A 21874-nucleotide genomic window follows, 5' to 3' on the forward strand; every position below is an offset into this window, starting at 1 on the left:
AATGTTGTAAAGTTAGTAAACCTTGTGGTTTTGATAATTGTTTGTATTGATAAATAATGAATAGCTGTATGTTCAAATTGTAATTATGATGAGACCCTGAAGGCCCTGTTAGAGAGATTCACTTGGTTCCTTCTTCACCTGCTAAAAAATATTTTGCTTAAAATGGAGCTTGAACTTACTGAAGTGGATGAATCTGGGCAGATTTTGAGATCCTGATGTTAATGAAACCCAAGTAAATCAGCTTATAAATAAAGTAGCTTGATTTTCTTTGCTTATTTTCAGTGCTGTCAGCAGTGGCAGCATTTGTGAATGCAGTTCTCTTACTGAAGTGCTAAGGGAGTAGTGCAAGCACACTGCTGCTCACCTGAGGATCCAGGAAAAAATTGCAGAACCTTCTCACCTAAGAGGTTGCTACAGACACACAGAAGAGTCCAGAAACAGAACTGAATGCTTTTCACATTGGTTGACTATGGCTAAAGAGAGAACCTTGGTCTCTAGAGCACCCTCATCAGCACTACACTCGCTATCTAATTTTCCTTTTCTGGGTTAGGGTAAGTGTCTGGAAAACTTAACATTCTCATTTTTCTTCAGGAAAGACAAAAAAAACCAAGAGATACTACTTTCTAAAATTTCCCCAAGAATATCTGAAGTGGACTTCCTGAAGTGTGCATGGCAGAAAGGATGAAAAGCCTGTCCAGGTGAAAAGAAGTATTGGATTTTTATACATTAGCTCTCTTGGATTTTGCCCTATTAAAGTTCATAGTGAACATCCCTGAATAGGACTTTGGCTTGTAAAGGCAATTTTAACCAGAAGGGGGTCTAGTCCTCTTGCTAGCATTTGTTTATTTATTTATTTTCTAACTATAACTAACTAAATTAATATATTATAAATTAATTTATTTATTAATTAACTTATTACTATTACTACTATTTACTGTAGTATGATATGATAGTATTGCTAGATATGATAGAATTACTACTATTTACTACTAATTTATTAATTAATTTGCTACTATTAATTTATATAGAAAATTATTTTACCTGAAAGTGGGTGTTCAACAGATTAAAGGACCATGATACAAGAGTCTGTGAGCATGGTGGCGTGGTGCTATTGTTGTTGTTTAGGGAATGATTTCACTCTCAAGTTATTATTGCTACTTGTGGATAGGATAGAAAGTGCTGTGCTGTCAGTGTGGTGGCTGTGGACAATATTCACTGATGAATTCACTGCTTCACACATTTCAGGGTGTGCTGAGAGAAGTAGGGTGAATGCTGAGCTCACGGCCAGCTCAGAGGAGCCTTTCACAGCTGGCACACCAACAATCCCCTGTGAGAAGCTCTTTGCTCATAAGGAGAGCATTGTTTAGTGCTGTTTTATTTATTTATTATTTATTATTGTTTAGAGTTGGGTAAAGGTAAAGGGATCTATGAGCCCAGCACAGAGGGATTTTGTGTTCTTCTTGAGCTCCCCAGAAATCTCACCAAATTTTTTTGGCATTAGCTCTGTTAGCTAATGGGTATGGAGAAGTATATTGACAAAAATTCAAGTTCAACTCTATTCCTGTTGGATTTAGGTGGGAGGTAGGTGGCTCATTGTTCTATGTGCCTTTTCTAGAGACCCCCATGGGGAATGTGATGAGCCATTCCTAATCACAGAGCAGGCTATTGAAGGTTCCAGTTCCAACTAATTAGCTACACAGGCCTAGTCTTGAACAATTCATTGAAGCTCTTGACTTCAACAGAGGAAAGGAATTAATCCATGTCAGCCTGAAAGATCTGAAGCACTCGGACCATTAGGTCCACTTAAAACTGAGTTTTACAACACACTTCAGTTAGGTTTTCAACCTTGGGCTTACATGCCAAGATTAACTCTTGGGCTGTAATTTCCACCCTCTAATTTCTGACACAGGTATAATGCCCAATTTTTACAGTAGCTAAGTTTAATGCAGTTCTCAGGATCTCATAATAATGATAATTGTATTCATAAACTACAAATGGTTTGGCCTTTGATCTCTCTGTGAAAACTCATGTTCAACAATAGTTAAACAATGCCCAGGGGCACATAATAACACAGGGAGAGTTCCCACACTGACAGATGGGAGGAAATTTTCTGTAGTATTCTGCAGCTGAGAGCCACAAGATTTCTCTGAATTTAGAGGTTGATAAGGAGGTTTTACTGACTTGGGATACAAATAGGGTGGAGCTGAGCTAATACTAACTAGGGATTTCCCAGGAGTTACTCTGCCATCAGGGTACAAAAGAACATCAACTCTCTACAGATTACTTCTGATCTGCATATGCAAATTATTTATTGGGATGACTTTGTAGCCTAATGAGGCTATGACAACAAATATCTCCCAGCTTATCTGCCTTGTAAAGACAGACAAAGGGTGCAAATCTTCCCTCCCCTGCCTGTAGCAACTCTGTGTGAATGTGAGGGAAGGCAGATTCTGTGATTTCCAGAACACCATTTCCTGTTCCCACTGGAGAAAGGGCTGGATACTTCATTAAACCTACAGAATTTAATATTTCCCGACATTAACTGCACCTCAGCCCTCCCAAACATTTACTGTAAATGATCCTCAATGTTCTGAAGTGCAGGTCTTCTTCAAAAGGGTAATTTCAAAAGTATTTTTAGTAACTCTATTTATGCATCAGTGTTAAAGCAATTTTTATATTGCCTTTGTGCTACCTATTTTAACTTCTTGGTTCCTAGCTAGTCCCTGGACCCCAAACCAATGACAGTACTCTAGAAAGGGCACTTCCATTCTGGAAATGTTTTCTCAGTAAATGTCACACTGAAAAGCACCATAACTACTTGTTTACCTTGTAGCACACCAAAATAAAGGCTATTATAGGATTTTTTTCTACACTGTTTGCTAGTTCAAAATTGGCCACAATAATATTTATTTCATTTAATAATCTTAATAATTCATTTCTTCTTTAACTTTGTATAGCAGTAAGTGTTGCACCTGCTAAAGTTGGTTAATTCTGTGTGTTTATTCAAGCTGGGAACATCTTTTTCTTGTTAACTCTGTGCTTAATGGACCCCTGAGATCATACAACAATATCTCTAAAAGAGAGTATTAATAAACTAGATGAAATTGTAATTTATTTGAGAACAGTTTATTTGGATCAATACACATGGCACTTAAAAACTTCCAGACATCCATCTGTGAATCCCATTTTGAAGCCATTAGGAATAGGATTGAATAGATTCTTATTTTTGTCAACATAGTCCTCCTTATTAAAAATTCCTTATATTTTCTCAGATATGCAAGGCTGGTTAAAAATCCACACACATTCCTCCAGAATTTGTGTGGAAAAAAGGGGAATCAAATTTTGCCTGGTTATCTGAATACTCTGTCACAGTTCTGCTCCATGTCGTTAACTCAGACCTAGCAGAACCAGTTTCCTCTTAAAACATGGAGCAATTTTCTGCATCCTTATTACAGCAGGAGAAGAGTGATCCTTTAGAGCAATGGTGGCATGAAAGCACCACCTCTCACACACCTTTACACATCAGAGGGGAATGCCTGTGGTCCTCCCTCTGTTGATCAACTTAACAGGGACCTTATGGGATCTTCTGGCTGCTTCTCTCTTCACCACTCTCACTTGGAGTCTCCCCTGGCTGTTTTGGGTTTGTCAGCAGGGTGACAAAATGCTGCCAGTGCAGACTCTGCTGGTTTTGACCCAGAGATTCATCTGGAAGCTGCATCTGACTGCCATCAAATTATGAACCATGACACCTGTGTGCCTACTGCAGTTACAGCCCTGAATCTTTAGCAGGAAATGTTCTAGTCCAGTAAATTTATATTTATCATCTAATTTATGTGTAACAATCTCTGTAAGTAGAGCTTTCTAGTATGGTTTGGACTGCTACAACTACAATGGTGTATTTTGACTTGCAGTCTGATCCTACAGTTCCCTCATCCATGTCTTCCTTTTCTTAAATAGAAATCATAAAACATATTTATTAGAAATTTACCATCATCTATCTTCTAGAACTTCATAGAAATATCCTTTTTTTGCTTATAAATATATATGGGAGCTACATTTAATGTCATACTTAACATCTAAATTTTCTCTCTTTATGTGCTTCTTCACATAACAGTTTGCTGCTGCATGTTCTTGGAGCATGAGATGCCAGAAGTTCCAGCTAACAATTATTATATATTTTAACAGGAATAGTTTTGAGCTCTTGTCATACACATGTTTCTTTCCAGTTGTTCCTCAAGTCACGGTTAGCATCATAAGGCAAATTTACATTAATTATTATCCTACTGTCTGCTTTTTCTGCAGAATATTCCTTATAAAATCCCAGGGAGAAATAAGTCTACTATGCCCTCGTAATGCTTTTTGATCTGGACAAAAATATATGCAAACAGGGATTTTTAACAGCATCTGATATTTCCAGGTTTTATAATCATTACGTTTTCTGTCAGCATAGTTGGAAAATTGGGTATTCAGAATAATACATTTATTCTTAAATGCAGAAATAGAGCAAATCCAATGATATGGTAATTTAAGTAATTCTGTGAGGCTAATTCATCTCCTTCATGATTTAATTAAAATAACAGTTTCCAGACTGCAGATCCACCCTTTTCACTACTACTAGGCATATCTAAAAGAAGGCGCAGTGAATGATCCAGGTTCTCCCATTTCAGCTAAAATCAAATTATTAGGAGAGAAAAAAAGAGAGGTGATAAATAACCCTTGTTATACTGGATAGAAAAAGGATGTCAGCATTATGATTGATGTGGCTGTGGGTATCTTGGAAATCTGGTTTCTCATTTAGCAGCTTTCTCTCCAGACTACTCTTTTTTTTTTTTTAAATTTTTCACTATTGTCGTTTTTCAGAATAGACTTGATATGAGTCCCTGTTTGCTCAGAATGAATGGAGAAATATCCAAGTCCAAAAATAGAACATACGTGGTATTTTTATCCTGTTTTCTGAGTAAATCCAAGCTCTGGTACAGGAAATCATTCTCCCAGTAAAAATATCATCAGTTTTTACTGCTGTTCATCCTAAACTCAGTGGTAAATGGCCATGGTTTTGCAAACTTTCCCTGAGAAAATATGAAAGGGCTGCTGTTCTCTGGAGCATCAACTTCCTTGGATTATCCTGCTGAAGCACAAGGAATGAACAGATGTGCTTTTCATACAGGTTGTGTGGAAGAACTAGACTGAGGATAGGCTGCATTTTAGTCTGCCAAGTGTCTCATTAAACACTGCCAGTCATATTCAAAAGAAGAGTACTTGAGCCAGATTCTTTGACAGGAGAGTCTTACAGAGCCTAGTTAGTAAAATATGAATAAAATATGAACTTCCTGAAGTTCAATTCAACAACCGCTGGGAGACAAAACTTATTTGTGGAGGCAAGAATTCACTGCTATACTTTGGTACCTAAGGGTCTCCAGCACTAAACAGCTGAGAGGAGAGGGAAATGCAAGTTCTGAATCATGTCTCAGCACATCTGAAATGCTGTAGTGACCAGTCTTTTCACCTGATAATCCTGAGCTCCCACTGCTGCAAGGTTTTGCTTGTTTTGAAAGGAGCCCCCAATCTTACAGGACCTTGGATGTGTTGCCTTGGAGGGGAATAGAAATAACAGTGAAGCAAGCCTAGGGAAGAGCAGAAGAGCAAAAAGAGAAGGCTAAAAGGAAAGTAGAATTATTCATGGTCTGGAAGTGCAGTAGTACTGTAGTTCAGTCTTATTCACTGCAGAGATTACAGCAGGGAGGTGAGGGCTGGACTGAGGACAGACCCTGCCAGTGTGAATTTCAGCATAAATTAATATTGGGCATAGGAACATAAAAGAACTTTGTAAATCTCATGTTCCCTTTGCATGGAAATGTATTACGTCGTTGTGCATTTTTTCATAGCTAACCAGTGGTGCATATTTCTCACCTGCATCACAGTAAAACAGGACAAACCTGTGTGACAGAGATCTTAGAGATTCTTTACTATGATACAACATCTCTATCAAAGATAGTGATGTGCAGATATTCTCTCTTTGTTCTAATAAGGGATAATGATATTATCCCTTATCAATGTGAAGGAGCAGAGGAAATGTAATAGCTCTCAAATAAAAACTGTTCTCTGAGTACTATGAAAATAGAAAGCTGAATGAAATGAGTCAAAGTATTTATCTGCATATACTTAAAGCTTGTTTTTTGCTTTTAAATTAGTTAAAAATTGGATCAAGTTAGATCTCTGAGCTAGATTGAAATGCATGTGGTTACGTGATCCCTATTACATTAGAATGGATTTTAAAAAGCACAAAAAAGCCTTCTGCTTCTCCCATTGTCAGTTATGTGTGTATCACGTGTGCATAGAATCCTACACCACAGTTTGTTTATCTTTGCCCGAGAACATGCTTTAGCTAATAAAAACAAAATAACAGTGCTCAAAAAGGAATACCAAAGTGATTGGTCTGTTTCTACTTGTCTTTTTCACTCAGATGTCCACTGAAAATTTCATTTTAACAGTCACAAGATAACGTAAGACCATGCATCTGAGATTTTGAAAGAGAAGTAGAAGGTAAATAAGTCATTATCTTTTATCCCAAGTCCTTGAAACATCTCAAAAAAGAAATAAAAGGGTGTTCAAATTCTACAGATAAAGGGCAACAAAAGATTTGTTAGGGTCGAAATGACTGAGCTCCGGAAAATGCCCCAGAATTAAACTTTACTGATGAAGGAGTGAGTCTAGGTGATCCTAATGATTCCATAAGTTTACCTATGATAACTGGTATTTTTATGGCTTCATACATGTCCTTGTGTTGAAGTGATGGTAGGGGTTTGATCCATGACTTTGGTATGCCCCTGTGCCAGGTTACAGAAGAATCTGAGGTTTGGTATTAGAAATTAATTTATAGATGTTTTTAACTGTTTTTGAACCCAGATTTTGGGTTGCTTTTGTGCTGACAGGAGACAGTATTTTAATGGTGTTTGGGATGACATTAGTGATTTATTATATTGACTATGGAACCTGAAGTATTGTGAATGTTAAAAAAAAACAGTTAGCTCTAGGTGCTATTTATGTGTTTCACGGCACTGTTGGCACGACTTGGTGCCTGGCAGGCAATATGTTGATTTGGCTGATCCCCTATGCTCCCCTAAATAGTCATAGGTCATCCACTGACATGAGTGGGATGAAAGGTATGGGCAATAACTGATGTAGGCAGCAGAAGTACATGGATAATGTGGGTTGTGCTGCTGGGGATCTAAAGGGAAATAGCCACTGGGCTCTCTTGGTTGCTCTATGGAGGAGGAGCTAGGTCATGAGAGAAATGCCCAACCTATTTGCTGCACATGTTGGATTTGTCTCCAGTTGCAAACCCTTTGTGGCAAAGTGTCTGGTGTTGGCGCTGCCTTTGATTGCTTCTCGATTCAGTCTTTTTCTCCATGAGGGGAGTGCTTGCAGTTTGTACTGAGGTGGTAGAATTGGAGGTGGAGGGTCAAATATAGCCAAGCTGTATTTCCATGGCCATCCCTTACAGGGAGTGGAATGTGCCACAGCTTCAGTTTTCCAGGTGCAAAAGGAACAGGCAGTCTATACCCTGCTCGTGCTGCAGCGGGGAGAGGGAATTTGTTGCAGGATTTGAGGTGTTAACTCCCAAACACAAAACGGTACCCTCTAGCCATGAACTAGGTAGGACCTGCTTTCTGTTCAGGCACAGAACTAGGAGTGAAAGTTGACTTGGCTTCATTTGCGACAGGGCTGCAGGAGCAGAAGGAATGTTTGCTCGGCTCGGGGCCGAGCGAGGCAGCGCCGTGCAGGTGCGGGCACATCTTCTCTCCTCGTGCCAAATTTGATCCGGGCTTGGCTTTGGAATTCTCCGAGCGACCTCAACAAAGCGTTTCGCTTCCTTCGGGGCGCGCCCAGAGCAGCAGAGGCCGGTGCTGGCAGCATCGCTCGGGGCGGACAGCTATCGACTCCGGTAACGGCGGCGTTAACAGGGCGCGGGGGCAGGAGCCGTGCCGAGCCGAGCCGTGCCGTGCCGAGCCGAGCCGGCGCAGTGCGGGCGGCGGCCGGCAGGGGCCGGCGGCGGGCCGGGAGCGGCGGCAGCGGCGGGCGGCGGCTCCGGAGCAACAGGGCCGGCTCGGAGCGCCGGGGGCGCGGTGCCGCGGACTGGCCCAGCTCCCGGCTCCCATCATCCGCCGGCTCCCATCTTCTCCCGGCTCCCATCCGCTCCCGGCTCCCATCATCTCCCGGCACCCTCGGCCGCCAGCAGCGCCCGCCCGCGCTCCGGCCGGCGGCTCCCCGGCCGCGTCGCCCCGAGTGGGAGCAGCCAACAAGTGGATGGAGCGGGCGGCAGCCGGCTGAGCCCCGGACGTGCCGGGGGCAGGCGCCGCACGGAGCCGGCCCCGTCCTGCGTCCGCCGGAGCCCGGCTCCGCGCACGGATTTAGCCAGCGCTGATTTACGGAGCTGCCGCCCGAGCCGGGCTCGCCGGGACCGGCGGTCGCGCCTGCTCCGCCTCGCACACGCCAAGCACACGCACACCGCCTTCGTTTTCCCCGTGGGGACGAGACCCTCGCTCCTTGCCTTGTGGCCGATGCCGAGGCGAGCGGCTGTGGCGGTGCGCGGTGCCCCCAGCCCCGGCCGCCTCCCCGGCTCGCTGCCCCGGCAGCCGGCTGGAAGGGGCAGGAATAACCCGCCAACCTGTGGTGCGCACTGACCACAGCCACCTGCGAGCGTGGAGCAGCCGGCACAGCCCCTCCGCGCTGCTGTCCCCCGCTCCTTACACCAGCGGGAGCAGCGCTGCTATTTCTCTGCCTAGGATCGGTAAGTATAACGGTGTTTTTAGGCTTTTCTTCTGCATGACATGTAGGTACGATTTGAAAAATAGCGTCGTTTAATAGTTCGCGTTCACCTTCTCTGGTGTATTAATAGATGTGGCTATAAATGAGGCTTCTGTTTCAAAGGGGGGTGTGAGGGGCTGTGGGTATTTTTGTGTGTGTGCTTGCATGTAGACGTTGCTTCAGTGCACCTGCAGTTGTTTTCTTGACATATCAGGGTATTTTCACTTGGCTAAGCATTGTACGTGCCCGTTTCCAAATTAAATCCAGTGAGATGTTCATTGTGACCGAAACACAATTCTGCTGTGGATTAAAATGTAACATTCCCGCATCTGATGCGTTTCTGCAAATACAACAAAAGCTCTTTGTCAAGATACATTTATTCTTTAACGTTTCGTATGGATACATGGAGGTGTATCTCTTACGTATGTGCTCAAAGACCTGAATGCATTGTGCGTTGCAGTATTTTTATTAGTGTTTATATGTGTTGGTGTTTCAGAAGCATGCATATGTTTGTGTATGGATGCAAGTGCTTGTATGGGTGGGGATTTTGTATCTGTCTCTATATATATGTGACATACCCACCCACATCCTTACCCACAGAGTCGTTCAAAATCTCTGTGCATGTGATGTGGGTGTGTGTGTAATGTAGAAGTGTGAATAGTGTGGGCAGGAGAAGATTTGAATGCCATGGTAATAGATGACACAGTTTCATTTGATCGGTTGACCTTTTAGGAAAACAATCCAATCTTTTCCCTTTTTGTTTTGTTTATTTTTGTGTGTTTGTGCATGTGCCTCAGGTTAAGTGCTTCTTCTGCATGACCATAACCAAAGGGTGACCCATCCACTCCCCTGTGTCCCATGGGGACCTCAGAGCCAGTTTCTCAGTCTTCATCTCCTCCTCCTCCTCTTACCACTGCTGCTGATGCCCTGGGTGCTGCTCCCAGGTTTGAGACATTGTTGACAGGCTGAAGAATGGATTTGTAAAGACCTCCTCACTGTGTAAATGAAGTGATGGCTGGAATTAACTTCAACTCTCCAAGTAAGGACATTAAACAATACGTTTGCTAGGCCAAAGCATTACCAGGAACAAATAATGAGCAAAGAGTCTATTTGCATTTAGTTTTAATGATGAGCTAAAACTGTCTGCGGAGAACAGGTACCCTTTGGTTTGCATATTCTTTTCCTGAGGAATGCAGCCTTTATAGCCTGCGAGGCAGTCGTGATTCTGATCAGATACAGCTGTGATGGCTGCAGGAGATAAATGAAAATAAAGGGCCTTGGTGGATGGAAGAACAAGGTCTCAGCTGTTCTCTGGTCCGATCTGAGAATTTCATCTTTTCTCATTAGCGAAGCAGTAGCTTGTGTCAGACGTTCTGGAGAAGAGGAAAATGCGGATGTGTGGTTTTCCAAAGTACAGATTCAGTGTTGTGACCACGTTGCCACACTTGATGCGCAGCAGACTGTCCTCCAAACGCAAATGGCTTTGAACTTCCCAGCGAAGGTCGCGGTGGTGCTGTAAATAACGCAAAACCCTGTTACGGCCAGCGGTTACGAACAAAACCAAGCAGCTGCAGGATGGAGGTCGCCATGGTGAGCGCGGACAGCTCCGGCTGCAGCACCCACATGCCCTACGGATACGCGGCCCAGGCACGGGCCCGGGAGCGGGAGCGGCTGGCGCAGTCCAGGGCGGCGGCGGCGGCGGCTGTGGCGGCAGCCACGGCGGCGGTGGAAGGTGGGGCGGCGGGCGGAGGGGGACCCTACCACCACTACCACCAGGAGCAGGCCCGCGGGGCCTCCTCCTCGCACGGCGGGAGCGCCTCGCGCAGTGGCCTGCCCTGCCGCCAGAGCGGTAGGAGGAAGAAGGGCAAGAAGAGGAGCCACCGCTTGGGGAGCAGGGAGTGTGGCGCCTCCTTCCCCTGCTCCGAGCTGCTGCCGCTCAGCGGCTCTGAGGAGAGGATACTGAAGGACTTGAGCGAGGAGGAAGAGGAGGATGTAGATGAGGATGAAGATGACGAGGAGGAAGGGAAGCTCTACTACAGTGATGACTATGGGGAGGATGAGTTTTCATACTCGGACCAGCCACCCGATGACGGTGGAGGCCCCGGGGGTTACAGCTCCGTCCGCTACAGCGAGTACGAGTGTTGTGAGCGCGTGGTGATCAACGTGTCGGGCCTGCGGTTCGAGACCCAGCTGAAGACGTTAGCTCAGTTCCCGGAGACGCTGCTGGGGGATCCGGCCAAGCGGGGAAGGTACTTCGATCCTCTCAGGAACGAGTACTTCTTCGACAGGAACCGGCCCAGCTTTGATGCCATCCTGTACTACTACCAGAGTGGCGGCAGGCTGAAGAGGCCGGTCAATGTACCCTTTGACATCTTCTCTGAGGAGGTGAAGTTCTACCAGCTTGGGGAGGAGGCCATGCTCAAGTTCAGAGAGGATGAAGGCTTTGTCAAAGAGGAAGAGGAAAAGGTTTTACCGGAGAATGAGTTTAAGAGGCAGGTTTGGCTGCTGTTTGAGTACCCGGAAAGCTCCAGCCCAGCCAGAGGCATTGCCATTGTCTCTGTCTTGGTCATCTTGATCTCCATTGTCATCTTTTGTCTGGAGACTTTACCAGAGTTCAGAGATGACAAGGAATTTGTCATGTCCCTGAGCTTAGGGAAGGGGCTTTCCAACGAGTCTCTTCGCCTGGATGCTGGGGAGCACACCATCTTCAATGACCCTTTTTTCATTGTAGAGACCGTGTGCATCATTTGGTTCTCCTTCGAGTTTACAGTGCGCTGCTTTGCGTGTCCCAGCAAAGCACACTTCTTCAAGAACGTCATGAACATCATAGACATTGTGTCCATCTTGCCTTACTTCATCACCCTGGGCACGGACCTGGCGCAGGAGCAGGGCAGCCAGCAGGCCATGTCCTTTGCCATCCTGAGGATCATCCGTCTGGTCAGGGTGTTTCGCATCTTCAAGCTCTCCAGGCACTCCAAGGGTTTGCAGATCCTGGGTCACACGCTCAGGGCCAGCATGAGGGAACTTGGCCTCCTCATCTTCTTCCTTTTTATCGGAGTCATTTTGTTTTCCAGTGCTGTTTACTTTGCAGAAGCTGACGAGCCTGCCACCCATTTTCAAAGCATCCCAGACGCCTTTTGGTGGGCCGTAGTGACCATGACTACGGTTGGTTATGGGGACATGAAGCCCATAACCGTGGGTGGGAAAATAGTCGGGTCCCTTTGTGCCATTGCAGGAGTGTTAACCATTGCTTTACCAGTGCCAGTGATTGTCTCCAATTTTAACTATTTCTACCACAGAGAAACTGAGAACGAAGAGCACACACAGATGATGCAAAATGCAGTCAGTTGCCCTTACCTCCCAACAAATTTACTGAAGAAATTTAGGAGCACATCCTCTTCATCCACAGAGGATAAATCAGAGTATTTAGAGATGGAAGAAGGAGTTAAAGAATCTCTTTGTGTAAAGGAGACTAAAAGTCAAGACACGGGGAATAGCAGTGAGTCAGAGAAGAAAAACTGTGTAAATTCAAATTCTGTGGAAACTGATGTGTAGTTTTGAGCGTTTCCAAATATATTTATGCATTAAAGAGTGCAGTGAAAATAATGAAATATGCAAACAAGAGTCTGCAGCATACAGTAGTATGCCATTTAATGGTTAAATACAAATAAAAAGCATTGCTGAACATGTATTACATATCAAGTAAGTGGTACAACTTGAGGAAAGGATTGCTAGATCTGATAAATTTTCAGACTTTATATTTTTATTAGAATGCAAGTGTTTTGCACACGAGGCTGAAAAATTTATTAAAACCAAGTCAGTTTTAAAGTGGGTGCATGAACTGTCGACATCACTAATAACAGCTCTGTGGTAAAAGTTGGCATTCAGAGGTATTTACTATGTAAGAAACAATGAAGTTTGGTAGTCATTTATCTATTTATCAGTGCTTTAATAGCAGCTACCATAAATCATTGGATACCATAGTCATTGTTTTTCAAATGGTAAATTTATTGTAAAAAGATATTCTACAGAAGATAGATCTAAATTTTTTTTTCTTGAAATCTATAATGCTTGTTTTTAACTGGAAATTTACTTTGAAAAGGCTGTTGACCCTCCAGAAATTGTTTATTTTTATAACTCCCTTTGGAGGCATTGCAGCATTTGTTGTCTAATAATGAAAGAAATGAAGTAAGAGTTAAACCTGGTCTGACTGCAAAGGCAAAATGACTGGAATGCTTTTTTGCACTACTTTATATGCTGGAGATATATTGAAAGAGACTTCATACTGTGAATGTTTACTAATGTAATAGTTCAATGACAATCATTGGGAGAGCGAATTCTGCATCATATTTTATTGTTTCTTCTTTCTCTGTGATGCTGATGGCAAAACAGCTGACATGACATCAATTCCATACTCTTTTTAATTATGAATATCTGTCATCTGGAAAAGGATTGTGAAGTAAAATTTTCTAATCAAAATTATTTGAAATTGGTGTTTTCTACTGATGCCCTCAAGAAATACCAACCGAATTGATATAATTTTTTTTCCTGCTTAATTTAGCATTCAGAGTCTATGATTAGTAGATGCACTTTGTCAGTATTGAGGAAATTCGGTGTATGGGAGGAGAAGGTAGAAGTAATAAGATACTCAGTTGTTACAGTACTGACAATCGAAGATTGCTGACTTTTAATAATGTGCTATTATTGGTGCTGCATTTTCCCTTGATTACAGCTTTTGCCCATGTATATTTGAAGCAGCATTTAAGACCTAAACCAGGCATTTTGGGCTTCAAAATGAACTTATTGGGTCCCACGGAGTCCTCGTGAAAGCATTCCATTGTTTCTTTTCACTGATTTTTAGGCCAGCTATGTTTTGCTATGTGTCAAAACCTCCCACTGCCCTTCCTAGGAGGTTCAGGTAGATAAAGATTACCTGGCCTGGAGTGTATTCCAGAGCCTAGAATGAGATAGGTAAGATATTGCTGCATACAACATAAATAATAGATTCAGAACAAGATTTTTTTCAGGCTTACCACTACCAAGGGAAGGCACAATGAAACTGTCACTGTTTTTCAAGAGGCACTGTGGAACATTCCAGATTATAAAACTTGAACCAAATTGGCATATGCACTTTAAGATCTGGGACAGGCTGTTTTGGAAGAAAAAAGGTTCTTAATAACTCCATGAAATTACAGTAGTTTGCAATGTTCATTTAAAGCTGAGTGGGGTTTTTTTTGCAGGGAGGAGAACTTGTTGGTGACTGACTTACAGCAACAACAGAAGCACTCTGAATTGGGCATCCATGATATTACACATGATCCATCAGATCAGCCTTTTTTGCTGAATCCAGTGGCACCAAACAGAGCTGCAGACACAGGCTTCTCTTTAATGGCTGGGGTTTACCTTCATAGTTTTTCTGTGAGTCTCTTCGAAAAGTTTCTCTGCTTGTCTTCTTTTGCATTGCAGAAAAATAAAAAAAAAAAAAAAGACAACACACAAAAGACTGCGTTGTGCTGAGCCCTGCTTCAAAATGTGTCTTTAATTGTCTGATTCCTAATTTAAAAACACTGAGCAGGCTTCACTATATTTTTGAAGTATTAAAAAGAGCTGCTTTTTATTGTGGTGTCACTTCCAACTGTGCTTTGAATGAAGTGACTCAGTCATTTTATACATAGGCATTTGCCAAAACGTAATGCTTCATTTCACTCCAGCTCACCTGAGTTAAACGTGCTGAATCCTCTTTTCCTATGGGGGGGGGACAGTATTAGCAGTGAGGATGAGTGCTCTATGAAACCCAGCAAAAAGCTGTAACTGGATGTACTTCTTTCAGAGATTGCAGTTAATGGTGTAAAGGGCATGAGGGTTCTCCTGCTGAATGCCTTGGTACTAGTTTTGTCTGACACCAGAGACCGTTTAGTGCCTGGGACCATGGCAATGAGCCAGGAGTGAAAGAAACACTGAGCAGGTAAATAAAGAACTTAGAGAAAATAAGTGCTACCTGTTTGCAGTATTGAGTGGTTGAGAGGGGAGGTGGATCCTAAGAGGTGGGATTCCAGACCTCTAATGAAAATGAGAAAACTCTTTGAATCACTTTTAAAGAGCATTCATGCTGTAGCCACAGAGCTCAGCATAAGAGGGGAATGCTTTAATAAACAGCTGAGATGAGATGCTGACAAGCACCTGTTCAGGAGTGTAAGAAGATGCAGTTTGTTACATCATCAGTTTCATTGAAAGTTCTGTTCTTCATTACAGTCTCTGCTGGTTTCATCTTCTATAGGCAACACAAAAGAATAGTGATTGCTATTAATATAAAACCGATTTAGAATTTTTTTGCTCTGTTTCTTCAATACATGAATGTTTCCAAAAAAAAATCTTCAAACACTGAGCTGTTAGTTTAAAACAAGCATGCAGTGTATGTGCTGGGCTGTTGTCAGAGCAGAAGGAAAAGGTCTGACTGTAGGGGCTCCTAGCAGTTGGCAGAGCAATGTTCTGGGTCTGTCCTCAGGTAATGGTGGAGCCTCATGCAGTGAATAAACCCTTGGTCATGATAAATAAGGACTTTGGAGCTCAGTGCTAGGTTGTGCTGTCAGCATTCTGAATCACAGAAAGAATTGTGCATCCCAGAGTGGAAGCAAATAGCTCTTCTTGGGTTTATAATTTGATTATTCAGCTATCCATTGGTCCAGTCACAATATAGTTTTATCACACTAAAACCCAAAGATCCCAAGTGCTTTAGAAGTTTGTGTTAGGTATTACTTTGGTTGAAATTTTGTGCCAGAGAAAACCCTCTAGCTAAGCTGTTATGGCTCCAAATTACTGCTCTTGCTTCTGTCAGTCCTTTCCCAGGGATGCTGGCAACTCTCAGAAAAATAATTTTGTTGTGACCTGGGCATTTTACATTTTAAAATTATAGTAGTGAAATGCATTCCTGATGTGAATGGATTTACACAGGGGATCATTTTAGTTCTACTAATGTAGTTCAAATGATTTCACATTGACATACATTTCAGCTAAAAATAATGCAAAAAGAGATATTTCAGATTCGCTTGCAGTGGTGAAATAATTTGGAGGAGTTCCATTAGAATTCATGGAATCACAGCAGCACCAAATCTGATTTCAAATATACTCTGATACTTAACAGTGTGCTGGCATTTGTTTAAATAATTCCCTAAGCATTTTTATAGTAATCTTAAGTGCCAAGGCCATAAGACTCATAAGGAGAGAGTTTTGTCAGCTGAAGGGTTGGATTTAATGGCTGACTTCAGAAATCCATAATTTTTTTTCTTTATTACATTTCTGCTGTTACATTGGTTCCTTGAAAACATCAGGCTGGATGCTGAACTTTATACCAGAAGAAGTGTTGTGTAACCCAGTTAGAATTAAGGGCTTTAGTGTTCAGTTAAGATTTCTGGAGTGATTCCATAAGAGGCTAATTCCATTTGATGGAAAATTTAATTTGTTTGTATTTGAAGGAAAGTCCTTCTGCTTACACAGGTTTTTGTGTGTAGAATCCATCTATATGATGTTCATGTAATGCAGAATAAATCTGGGAGATCCAGGGGATTAAAAAAACCCATTGTGATCATGATTACATCTGATTCATGACAATAGTGTCCTTGGTGTTTGGGGATACTGATAGGCATTCTTGTGATCATAACAATTGGGATTTGAGTGTGTTTTCAGTCTGTAAAGCTTCCGAATGTGGAAGTTATTTTCATAATACTGGTGTGGAAAGAGTTTGGGATCAGGCCATAACCTTGAATAAAGGGTGTTAGAGTGTGACTCCTGACATGGAACATTGCTGTCAAGTTTGCTGTCAGGTGTTGAGAGTCATTTGACTCAGGATCTGAAAATTCAGTGCTGAGCTGCCCAAGAACATGAGGTACTTCATATTTGCATAAGTGTAGGATAAATGTGCTATGGAAAACCAGCTAAATATCAGAAAGTCTGTTCCATTTGTAGCTAGTTGCTGAAAAGTCTGTCACACAGCATTGAAAAATGAGATGTGTCTTTCTGGCCATCCTGGATGCATAAAACATTCTGAATGCCAATTAATTTTTAGCATAATCTTTACATTTATAGGTAATGCTCAAATTAAATATAACCTATCCATGTCACTCCCTCTATTTCTCTATTTTTTACTGGTTCTTTGTTACTTTCTACTGTCATTGCACCCAGTTATAAATATGTAAATAAAAGTTTAAAACTTTTAATTAATTTACATGAGAGAGTAAGAAATAAAAACAAATATTAAGGACTCCCCAACTACAGCACACAACATATAAATTACATATTTTTCTTATCATTAAATAATCTAAATAACAGAATAACTTCTGTAGACATGGGGCAGGGTATACACTTTCCTCTTGCTATAACTGAATGATCAAATGCTTCAGATTTTGCAGTGAATAAGATCTAGTTGACAGATTTATCATATTTTTGCAGCTCCATTTTAAGCAAATATGCATAGAAAAGTTGACACTTTTGTAAAAATGAACATCTTTAATTTCCACAGAGGCCATCTGATGTGGACAAAGTGATTGACAGATTAATTCTGGGTGAAAGTGCATTAATTATTTTACCTCAAACCCAGGTACTCTCCATAGTGCTGCCAAGCTTCCTGTGTGTTCAGGATTCCGAGGACATTAATTCTGAAAGAAAAGTCATTAAAGCATTATGTACTGAGATGGTTGAATTAATTCTTATTTTTAATCCTTTTTGTACAATTAAAATGTGTCTTGAGACCTTTTTCTGCAACAGACCCTTTGGAAAATAAATCCATAAATATATAAGAAGAAAAGAAGAGAAGGCTTACATCACATGTAAAAGCTCATAAAACACACTAATTGAGGGAAAGTAGGTAAGTAAAAACTACTTGTATTTCCTCCATTTGTGCATTTATGGTGCTGCCAGTAAAACCAAGCTAAGGGCACCCTGGGTGAGCTGGTCTGCAGCTCCAGAGAGGTGCTCCATGCATTGTTTCTCTTCCCTGGTCTCAGGGGCAGCAGCAGCTGCTGCTGGGGCATCGTGTGCCTGAGAAGATGCTCCCTGTGCTGGCAGCACCACCTGGGGTGGCACAGGTCCTGGAGAGCTTTAGCCTGTCTGGGAAGTCCACGGGGGGAAATGATGCCTCAGGGTTTAGCTTTTCTATTTTTCAGAGTCTTTGCTGCTTTACTGTGCACTTCTGAGCTTCCCATGAGGGGATGCTGAGCTCTCTGCACAGAGCAGGGACACAAAACAATTCCTGCTCCAGCTGGGCACCAAGGACAAATGATCCAAATCTCAGCCCAGGAGCACAAACACCGTGGGCTGGAGAGAGAAAAACAAGCAGGATGGGGCTGCCTGGGCTGAAGCTGGAATGGGACAATGAACTCCAAGGTGCCAATGGAGCAGAACTGATCCCAGGGAGAGCCCCCGGGAGCGCTCGTGCATTTTGGGACCATTTTGGGTCATTTGGGTGCAGCCCTGGCTGGGCTCTGGTGCTGCCCAAGGTGGATCCATGGAGGAGATCCCTTTAATCAATCCCTGCTTTATTCCTTAGCTCTGTGCAGCCTCTGCTTTAGGGCAGCCTTCTCAAGGCATTATACCACAAGCATCCTGCTGAGTGCAAAATTTGGATTGTTTGCTTGGAAATACCATGCAGCCTTCCCAGACAGGGAGGCCTCAAGGGCTGCAATCTGCCAGTTCCTAAGTTGCAAAGAGTCTCAGGTCTGCATTCATAAAATGTGCTTGGAAATACCTGAACTCCATTCATTTCATAAGGAACTGGGCTGTAAAATGCTTCCTTGTCTTGAGGAGCAAGCAATTTGATTAAGGTCAATAGGGACACTCTTGTGGAGGAGGTTTCCAGGTGTTAGAGTTGTTACATGAAGGACTGTAGGAAGGGACAGCACATATTCAAGAGAGATTTTGGTCCCTCTTTGTTTTAAATCTCTTGCTCAAATGTTCCTGGGCCATTTATGTTCTGAGAAAGGGAGGGGGATGGATGGAGTCAGTAATGTATGTCAAAGGCATCTTTAATTTTAGATACATGCTTTTTTTCTGTTCTTATCAGTCAGAATAAACTAAGTTTGGGTGGGTTTTGTGGCTGTTTTTTTTTTTGTTTTGTTTTGTTTGTTAGTTTTTTTTTTTTAACATTATTGTTACTAGTTACTTAGTTCTAACACTTATTATAAAAGGATGATAGACCCTGAATCTGGAATTATCATCCTGGACATGAATGGCACCATTCCATTCAGAAAACCAACTGAGACATACTCAGAATCACTCCTGTCCCTCGTGTTTGTTTCAGGTGTGCTGCCTTGGGGTCCAGTGCTCTTGCACTGAAGTCTTGCAAAGTTTCTTGTGTCAATGCTAGGCGGTGCCTGGCCCTGGTAGGAGAGCCAAGGAGAAAATCAGCTTTCCTTATTTGTGTTTATGTTGGTATGATTTTGGTGCAGAATTTTGCTATAGAGGAGGGATGCTCCCATGATATGCTGTGGAAAGAAATCCAATCACATGCACGGGGAGACTGCATTCCCTATTTTGCTCTGCCCTGCACAATCAAGGACGCTGCTGGGTGCCCTGGGATCCCTGCACTGAGGATCCCATCACATTCCTGTTCCACTGAGATCAGTGGAGGTTTGGTTTTCCATCAGAGCCTGTGAGATCTGTCCTTGTTGTGCATCATCTGCTGTATGAATGAAGTTTAATTCCTGCCTGTTGTTGTCTCCCTGCTGGCAGAGCTTTGATGAATTCAGGGTGTCATTCAGTGACAGTTTCTCCTTGCACAGGGAGCCTGAATGCAGAAAACTGCAGAGGGCTGTGGATGCTGATGAAAGCTGTGTAGGCACAAAGTTTGTGGTGACTGGGAGTGGGGCTGGGGCTGATCCTCATCCCCAGTGCGTCCAACTGGAACACCAAGGTTTGGGTTCTGAGGATCACAAAGCAAAACTCCATCTCTGTGCAGGACAGGTGACTAAAATTGCAGGTAAGGAGCCAGGGAGTGCCCAGGTGTGCTGGGCAACCACACAGGGCCCAGAGGCACACAGGGGCAGTGCATCAACAGGAGGGGATGAAAGGTTGAAAGGTTGGGATGAAGGACAAGGGGAGCAGAGCCTGCAGCCTCCTCAAGTGCCCTGGTGTGACTCTGTGTGGGTTGGAGCTTCCTGAAATTGTGTGGTGACACTCTGGGTATCATGGCTGTCTCGACTGTGACAAAGGTATCTCTTGTTTTTCTATACAAAACTATATGTGTATTACAAGCTGTACGTTCCACACGCTGTGTATTTCAGGTTAAACACTTTCTGTTTCATCAGTGGGTTTGTACTTTAAAGTTGCCCTCAACTTGCCCTGAATTCTTCAGGCATTTAAGAATTTATTTTTCAGGTCTCAAGCTTGAGAGAAGATGATCCCTCTTTGCATTCAAAATGGCAAGGCATTATTTTAAAGCAGAAATTTTACATATTTTCAGTTTAAGAAGCTAAGGAATAATATTCATTTCTGTTAAAGTCATCCTTAAATATTAGCTGCAAATACACACACAGAGAAGAAAAATATGGTTTGATCAAAGAGAAGAAATAGAAAATAATTTTAATTCAATGTTTAAAGGGCATAATTGTGTTTTATTCTGTGCCAGATGACAAGCTTAGATAAATATTGCTTTAGAAAGAACCTATCCTACTGCAGAGAGTGCAGTAGAGGAATTGTATACCAATTTATACTCCAGCATTTATTTCTGTGTATGCTTATTTCTGTTAGCTATTTATAGGCAATGTTACTTATTCAGGACTCATAGATCTCAAAATTAAGGACAAAAATGTTATAAGGATCTGAGTAAATGAGAGGAACAAGGTTTAATTCTTCTGAAAATCTGCAAGAAGAAATTGTGCCTTTTTACTTGTGAACATCTCCTCTAAAAACTGATAGGATGATTCCATAGGCTAGACAATAAAACTGTTTTGTGTGGCTAGTGAAAGATTTTCTGTTACTCGGAGTTTAAGGGAGGATTAGTATTTTTATGTCTTTGAAATATGTAGAAAATGTGAGAAGACTAGAAGGTAGAAATTGTACTGATTTGCTGCTCTTTGACCTATTTCAGAAAAAAATATTGCCAGAATTGATTAGTGATACTGGACAGCTCAATTCCTAAGCACAATGGAGTAACTGTAAACAGATTTTCTTTTGAATTCATGCAGAAAAAGTGCTTTTTAAATTGTCTTATTTTTGAGTACCCAGAAACAAGGGCATTCAGACCACTACCTACTTCTGAAAAATTCTGATGGTTTGACTGATTTGTTCCTTTTGAGAGGAGAGAACAAATAATATTCCAGCTGTTTTTGTTTTCTGTGCTATTCTGTATTTTGAATTCCACCTACTAGAAGCAGGCAGAGAACCCACAATGTTTCCAAGCACAGCCTCAGTTGCACTGCCAAATGAAACAACAGATGTGATTTAGCAGGTTCCCCTAATTAGTCAGGCATCTCACATTATAGGATTGCCCAAAAAAGTGCTCCTAATTCCTCTGCCCTCAGCTCTAGGCTTTAAAAGGCTCTCCTGGTGCCAGGCTAGCACAGAGCAGGCATGGCAATTTGAGGTGGTGACACAAATGTGTCTGGGAGCAGCCAGGGCTGGCTCCTTTCCAGGGGCTGGGAAAAGCAGGAGCTGAGTCTGATCCCACAGCCAGGGACCTCATCACTGTCCTACAGCAGGGGAAGAGTTAAATGGGCTCCAGGTGAGGCTGGCAGGACCATTCCAGCCAATTTGGGCCCTGATAAAAGTCTTACATTAAGTCTTACTAATTGGATCTACTCTGCTAAGATGCAGTTGTTCCTCAAGGTTTGTGTTGCTCCATCCAAAACTGAAAATGTGCATTTTTTGCAGAGCTGGGAGTACTGACCCATTGTTAAGCTTTTTGCTGCTCTGTTTTTTTTTTGTACCTGAATCATCCCTAGGTCTTATTGCTTCAGTGTTTTACTGCTGCCAGTATGTCTGTGATTATTTCTCCTAAGCTGTGGTACCAGTTGCTTTTTTTAGACAGCTTCCTTGTGGTGGTAGGCCAGAAGATTTTCATGGATTTTCAAAAGCA

At 42.4% G+C, this 21874-nt stretch overlaps 1 protein-coding gene across 1 annotated transcript; it reads left to right on the forward strand.

Annotated features, from left to right (window-relative positions):
- The first annotated feature begins 8089 nt into the window (after positions 1-8089).
- KCNA4 (potassium voltage-gated channel subfamily A member 4) lies at positions 8090-17493 on the forward strand. Its single transcript, XM_021536712.3, has 2 exons — positions 8090-8791; positions 9606-17493. The coding sequence occupies exon 2, from the start codon at positions 10384-10386 to the stop codon at positions 12361-12363; it is 1980 nt and encodes a 659-aa protein (XP_021392387.2). The 5' UTR covers positions 8090-8791; positions 9606-10383; the 3' UTR covers positions 12364-17493.
- Positions 17494-21874: the final 4381 nt, after the last annotated feature.

This window comes from Lonchura striata, chromosome 6, assembly GCF_046129695.1.
Source record: "Lonchura striata isolate bLonStr1 chromosome 6, bLonStr1.mat, whole genome shotgun sequence".
NCBI classification, from domain to species: Eukaryota; Metazoa; Chordata; class Aves; order Passeriformes; family Estrildidae; genus Lonchura; species Lonchura striata.